Source organism: Oratosquilla oratoria, chromosome 16 (genome assembly GCF_046742065.1).
Source record: "Oratosquilla oratoria isolate Oo_2021 chromosome 16, ASM4674206v1, whole genome shotgun sequence".
Classification (NCBI taxonomy): Eukaryota; Metazoa; Arthropoda; class Malacostraca; order Stomatopoda; family Squillidae; genus Oratosquilla; species Oratosquilla oratoria.
The window spans coordinates 16,397,565-16,404,565 of NC_134792.1; the positions used below are offsets into that span (position 1 = coordinate 16,397,565).

Sequence of the window (7,001 nt, forward strand, 5' to 3'; positions counted from 1 at the left end):
ACGTATTCCACTCAGATTCACCATCCCCCTCCCTTCCTCTTTTCTTGGCTCCTGGATGTTGGGTCATCCCTGCATCCATCTGGCCCACTGCCCTGGGGGGTCAGAAGCAATGCAGCAAGACACCACATCCACAGCAAGGCCACTTCATTTAATCAGCAATCCCCCCTCTTTCACCCCACATGCAGAAAAAGAGGAGATAGGGAGGAATCCCTTTGGGTTGCATCAAAATATCATTCACACATACTCCCTCACCCTGCCATACCCCACCCACTCCCTTCCATGCAAGATCTTAGGTGATTGTACTCAAATATATGCTCACAATTAAAGATTTAACTGCTTATTCAATACCATAATCACAATATAAACCTAAAGTTTCTTCACAATTTGGATAACATCCTCATTTAGGAAGTGCTCCTTGCTCACCTTCTGTGGCTGGTATTTAACCAATACTCCCCACACAAGTGCATATTTGAATTCTCTTATGATGGTTTGATGAATCTTGTTACAGAAGTCCTCATGGCATTTGACCCTTGGGCTTTGTGTAGATTTTGATGAGTTTTAAATAATCCCACATCGTGTCTAGTAAGTCATCAAAGGTCCACTCATGTGCTGAGATGGGAACGCTCACAATATGGAATGTGGTAGATGATGTCCAGCTCTTCAGTGCTTATCTGATCAATCTTGTTGAGCAGGAAGATGTAAGGGATGTAGACATGATTGCCTTGAGGTCAGCTGTGGCATCATACTTGAGAACCACATCTGTATTGACAATATACCCTTGACTGTTTCCATATCAAGTTCTGACTGTGGAACAAAACACTGTAAGTTGACTCCTCTGTTCTCTTATGACAGAAAGTAATTTGGGGAGGCTCCTTATTTAATCTGATGCCATATCCTTCCAACCCATGTTCACTCAGCTTCTTGTGACCAAGTAGTTTTAGGACATCTAAAATGATGAAGATAGGAACAAATTCTTGCAATGGCAATGATCTGTTTGCCTCAACCTTTGCCATCTTTGGGTCCCTCAATGAGACCTGGCAAGTCTAGAAGCTGAACTTTTGCTCCCTTTTACTTGGTACATCCATGGACTGTGGTTAGGGTTGTGAACTTCTATGCAGCAACCTCTGAGTAGACACCTGCCAGGTTGCTTAACAGTGTTGACTTGCCTACAGAAAGGAAACCAACAGAGCCCATTTGAGCATCACCAGTCTTTGCTACATCAAAACCTTCTCCTGCAGCTGCTTCACCACCTTTTGGTGTAATAAATTCTTGGTGCAACTTTGCCAGTTCGGCTTTCAGAAGACCCAAGTGGCCTTGTTCTTATGAGTGCAGGGCATCTGTGGTTCAATATCAGCAATTTTCTGTAATATACTCATGGTGACTTCAAGACTGGAAACTGTATTTTCAACTACACAGCCTGAAATACTCAGCAGGCAAGTCCTCGCTTCTCCCTTCACAATCTTCACAATTTATCATACCAAGCATCAACTTTGTGTAAGTTCCTGACTTGGTCTGTACAGTGAGTCCTCGTTATACGGTACATACGCGTTCCTGAAAAACTTACCACAAATTGAAATTGCCGTATACCGAACCCAGGTTTCGACATATGGTAGACATACCTTCTCCCTGCTCTTTCCTCTTCAAAATATCTAATTTTACCTCCAAAACATGTGTGGATACTGTATCTGAATTTTTCTTACCGTAAATAGAATCGAGGGTAGTAATTACCAAATACCGTAACTGTGAATTTACCGGATAAAGAATTACCATATTAGGAGGACTCGTTGTATCCTTATTTTCCAGTTATCACACTTAGTTTTGAATTTGTGTATTGTTCCAGCTTGGGCTATATCACCTATGGTATTCCAAGTAATTTATCCATCTGTATAGAAAACTGTATTTCCTCACATCTCTAAGACATTATCTTTCTCAATTTGTTCTCATGACATCTTAAAGTTTTCCCATCCTTAATCAAGAGATCTCTGTCAATGTAGATTATCCCCATTAATGAACTGAATACTGTAATCAAATCTCCTCTTTCTGTTTGATCTTTCAATGTTAGCAGATCCAGTGCTTTTAGTTTTTCCTCATGATTTACCTACCAGATTGGGAACCAGTATGTATTCATATGTATGAATGTATATGTACATAAAATTTCACTGAACTGTTTGGTAATGCAAAGTCATTAAACATATCTCGGTTAACCTCATCTGTAGTTCAGGCACTTGTATTCTGGCTGTCACAAGATTTTGATGAAGTCCAGGGTACTCTTTGTGTTGGGAAAATGTGAGGGTGTTTGCTGGGAACAAACGTAAATGTAAATGATGAAGTATTGATGCTCATGTATGCATCATACTGAAATTAGGATGGTATGCTGTAACTGCTGGATATAGCCTGATTATGCTTAACCCCTTCCATACGGTGCCACACACGTAGGCGTCATGGGGAGCGAGTGTATTCGTGAGGCTGCCATATCGGCGTCTTGATTATATTTATTGTAGTCGCCCCTCCATAATGACATTCTTTCTAATTCTTTTGTAATCGCATTTTCTATGGTTATCAAAATTCACGGGTGAAGAGAGAACGATCGATATAAGCGGTGACTATATTTTATGATGCGAATATTATTACGACACGTCGTATGGCTGGCATTGGCTGCTGCCACCAAGATCTAAGTCCATGACGCCTACGTGTGCGGCACCGTATGGAAGGGGTTAATCAGAGTACTGGACAAAAAGAAAAAGTTCAATGGACAAGTATTTGACAAATAGGACATTAAAGTTTGAGTTAATTATTTTATAATTTTGGTTAATGTGAATATGGCTTTCTTTTGCCAATAGATAAAGGTATTGTATGTTCTATAGGGGGGGTGGGGGTGAGGTAGTATGTGTAAGCAAATTTTGACGCAGCCCGAAGGGATTTCTCCCTGTCCTCTCCTTATATGCAAGGGGGGACGGAGAGGGGGGGTCGCCGATTAAATGAAGCAGCCTTGCTGTGGATGTGCTGTGTCTTGCGACACTGCTTCTGACCCAGGGCGGTGGGCAAGGTGCAGGGATGACCCGTCATCCAGGAGGTGCTCAGATGAGGGGTGTGGAGTGTATTTAGGGATGAAATGGGTGGGAGTGTTTTTATGCCTTTCCCTTTTTGGCTACCTCCCTTGAAAGGGGGAAAAAGCCTTGGTATATGTATGTATGTATGTATGTTCTATAGTCTCCTTTTACTGTATTTCCTTTGCATGTTGTAAAAGGTAAAGTGGGACAGAATGATGGAACTAAGGATCCTGCTGTCAGTATGTTCATCCTATGAGAAGTCAAAGCATAAAAGGGTCTGGGAGGAGGACTAATCAGAACCCCAAAAATTGGGTCATTAAATGTACCTGGATGCGGAACAAATTAGAGTAATAGGGAAAAGGTTATCATTTTGTTGGAAGATGGATGTGTTAGTGTTAAGTGAAACTAAATTGAAAGAGAGGGGTGATTTTGAATTGAGCATGTGGTGGGGAGAGTCAGGAATGAAGGGGGTGAGGGAGGGAAGGAGTTTTGTCTAATGATGAGATTAGAAACTGCATGGTGGAGTGCCCTTGGAAAAATGACAGCTATTGTGGAGCTGTAGGTTTTCCAGGGAGTGAAACTCGAGGGAACTTGTTGATGATATTATTGGATAGGGGTAAGTCTGTTGAGGGCAGATCAGACAAGAACATCCCCTCAAGTCATGTCATTTCCTCATCCATTTGCAACCACTCTCCATTCACCTCTTTTACATTTTCTTCCTTGCCTGATGGACATTTCTCTTGCATCCAGTGCCTCCTTCACCCCATCCATCCACATCATTCTTGGATTTTCCCTCAAATATATTCCATCATATTCTGCTTCCACACTTATCATGTAGCATACTATGGGTTAAGATTTTATATTGGTTTAGAAAAGGGATCTAGGATTTGTACCCAATTACAGAAATGTGTTGTTGTTGCAACAACAACAGATATGTGTTTTGGCTCGTGTAATGAAGAATATTTGTGTGAAGTTATCAACTTATAGTTACTGTTTCAAGCCTTTTGTGTATGTTTGCAGGATGATGTCAGGAACCAAGACACAGTATTTGTTATCATTAGTGTGGCCATGACATGCCCTGGACGTTCAGCTGCATGGGCATTCTTCAAGGCCCACCATCAACAATTAGTTGATAGATACGAGGTAAGTGCATCATTTGTATGTTTCCTGGTCTAGTCTATTTTTTTATATACACTTGCATATAAAAGGCCTATTCTATTTGCCCTGAATCCTAATCTTGGTTGTGATCTGTTTAGTATGGAGTCTAAGACCAACAACAGGTTTCTGCTTGTGATGATCCTGCAAATGGACAGCACAGAGATGTAGTCCATTTTCAAAACCTGTCAACCTCCTTGCCTCCATCTGGAGGTGCAACCTTGAAGGGCTGACACTTGGTCTGTGGGCTGTGTCCAGGATCTTGCTCTGTTAGTTTGGACTGTATTTCTTCCACTTTTTTCACATATGGAAAGTTTACAACTAGTCACTGCTCCCCTCCTTTTACTACTTTCAGCCACACGAGTACAACACAAATAACAGTCCAAATTTTCATCCCAGAGAGATCTGTGGAAGGGCCTAGAGGACTAATACCTGCCAGTGTGGAGGTGTCAGTTTTGAGTCGATGAAACTTGAGGCAGTTACTATCATTCTACTAGGTTTCATAATAAATAGAGTGCTTGTATTATGGTTGGAAGAACTTGAATACAGGTTAAATAGAAGAAGTCTTCCATATGTGAAAAAATGTATATATGGTTAGTTGTACAGTTAAGTAATTTTATTTTTATTCTGCACAGGGTGGTTACCTCATTGCTCGACTGGTGAAATACATCACAGAAAACTTTGCTTCAGAGGAAATGGCAACAGAAGTAGAGAGCTTCTTTAGTGAGAAGCAGATCCCAGGAACAGACCGAACTAGTCAGCAGTCTCTTGAAACAATTCGTCTAAACACTGCATGGCTGAAACGAGACAAGGAGGCTATCAAGAAATATCTTCAGACCTGTGCAGAGAAGAGCAACTAATTTTTAGCTAGTGGAGTTAGCATAGTTTGTGGTAGGGCAGAAGTAAAGTGTTTAGTGATGCTTAGTGTAAAAGAGTTGTGAAGGTCTTGTTTTTACTTTGGTGGGTTGTGGATGCATTTTCTAGGAGTAACCTCATAAGGTTGAACAGGGTTGGAAATGATGGCCCAGGTGGTATGACAACATGATGTTGGTCAGGTGTGGAGATATGTTGTGTACATTGAAATAATATCTTGTATTTAGGAATTTGGTTGTAAAAAAAATCAGTTCAGGTGTAAGCTCATTGTAGTATGAACTGTTATATGCTTGTTATTCTGATGTCATAAGGGGAGTATCAAGGTGAAATTAGTGCCTAGGTTATCTAAAACCATAAGTTTTGGACAGATGTTCCTGTACCTTCAGTGGATGAGGGCAGTCCATGGATACTTATGCTTTTCTGAAGTTGTAAGAATCAAGGAGAGGATCCAAGCTTTGTCAATGTGCAATCGAACTCTGCAGGGCTCTATTGTTAAGAATATAGTGACTTGTATGTAAAGCAGGTAAGGTCTTCAATAAGAAATTCTTTAGAATATAATATTGATGACCATGGGAAGAAAATGATAATTTGATTTTTTATACTATATGAAAGACAAATTACTATAAAATAGATCTTAGGTTTTTCCTGTTTAGAAACATGCCTTTCCTAAAAATTAATGGAACAAGAAAAGGTAATATGGATAAGTAAATGCACCGGTGACCTGTGTACCCTGCTTGATAACAAAAAAAGTGTTGACCTCATACAATTTAAAGAAGTATGGAGAGTGATCTCAATGAAAGAGAAATTGAACTTTACACATTTTTAGGAAAAAAAAATGTTGCTTATTATAGTAAATTAAAATCTGCTGAGCATGAATGCATTTGAAGAATTGAGTATTATTCTAACACCTGCAAGGATACATTATTCTGACCTCCAGCGAAGTGGGGGCACAGGAAAATTTATTAAATGTAGCCTTCAAATATTACTCTGCGTTGATTAAATTGTGTTCATGTATGCCATATGTTCCCAAGGATCTTTTCATGTGGTTTAGTAGTGTTTGATTTAACCATAATATTTTTTTCTATTAACCATATCTTCTTTTTATCTTTTTTCTTTTCTTGTTATTCTTTCATTTGATCAATTCTTTTATATAAATTTGATTTGTACTTATGATTTACTCTGGCCTGTCACTGTAGTGCTTAACTTGGTGGTTCCCAAACTGGGGACCTGCCCCCCCAGGTTGGTTATGAAATTTCAAAGAGAGACAAGAACTTGTATGTTATGAATACACAGCATAACCAGGATTCATATTTTCCCTTGAGAAACACAGATTTTTAACATAGTCACATGATTCATGATTGAATTTTTATTGATTATTTAACTTTGCATTCTGTGCACATGGAGTTAATGAAAACTTACTATTTGATGAAGGAGGTTTCATTTGGAGAATGTGCATGCACACAAGGTTAATTGAAGTGGGTACAGTGCCATAAAGCTAGGGAATCACTTCTCTAGCAGATTTATTGATCATTTTAAACCAAGCTGATAAGGTGGCTGGCAAAGCAAAATCATTTGTACAGCAAGTGGTGGTATGAAATTAGAAAGTTATAAACATATTTTGTGAAAGAACTTAAATGTTTTTTTCATTCCTTGTTTTGATAATACATTTCTATACAAAATGGAATCGGTTTCTTGAGGAAGGCATGGTTTCCAGGATTGAGTATCCTATAAAAGATAATAATGTTGAATGTGGACTATAGTGAATGAATTCTCATTTATAATTAAGAAGAATAAATGAAGAAAGATGAGTAAAAAAGTGTGGAAGGCAGAGGTGGATAGAGTGAACATGAGGTGAAAGGGGTGTAGGTAAAGAGGGAAATGTCTGTTGAGGAAGGAAGGGAGAAAGGAGAAGATAGGAGTGAG

The 7,001-nt window shown here is 39.3% G+C and overlaps 1 protein-coding gene and 1 pseudogene across 4 annotated transcripts in view; one reads left to right on the forward strand and one right to left on the reverse strand.

Moving 5' to 3' along the window:
- LOC143033853 (guanylate binding protein 128up-like) overlaps positions 1-2,285 on the reverse strand; it is a 2,638-nt pseudogene extending 353 nt beyond the window's left edge.
- Psa (puromycin-sensitive aminopeptidase) overlaps positions 1-6,707 on the forward strand; it is an 82,310-nt gene extending 75,603 nt beyond the window's left edge. For all 4 annotated transcript variants that reach the window (XM_076199413.1, XM_076199412.1, XM_076199410.1 and 1 more), the window contains exons 15-16: positions 4,071-4,193; positions 4,841-6,707. In XM_076199413.1, the coding sequence (XP_076055528.1) occupies positions 4,071-4,193; positions 4,841-5,065 (348 nt within the window). In that variant the 3' untranslated portion in view covers positions 5,066-6,707. The remainder of the gene's footprint in view (positions 1-4,070; positions 4,194-4,840) is intronic.
- The last annotated feature ends 294 nt before the right edge of the window (positions 6,708-7,001 follow it).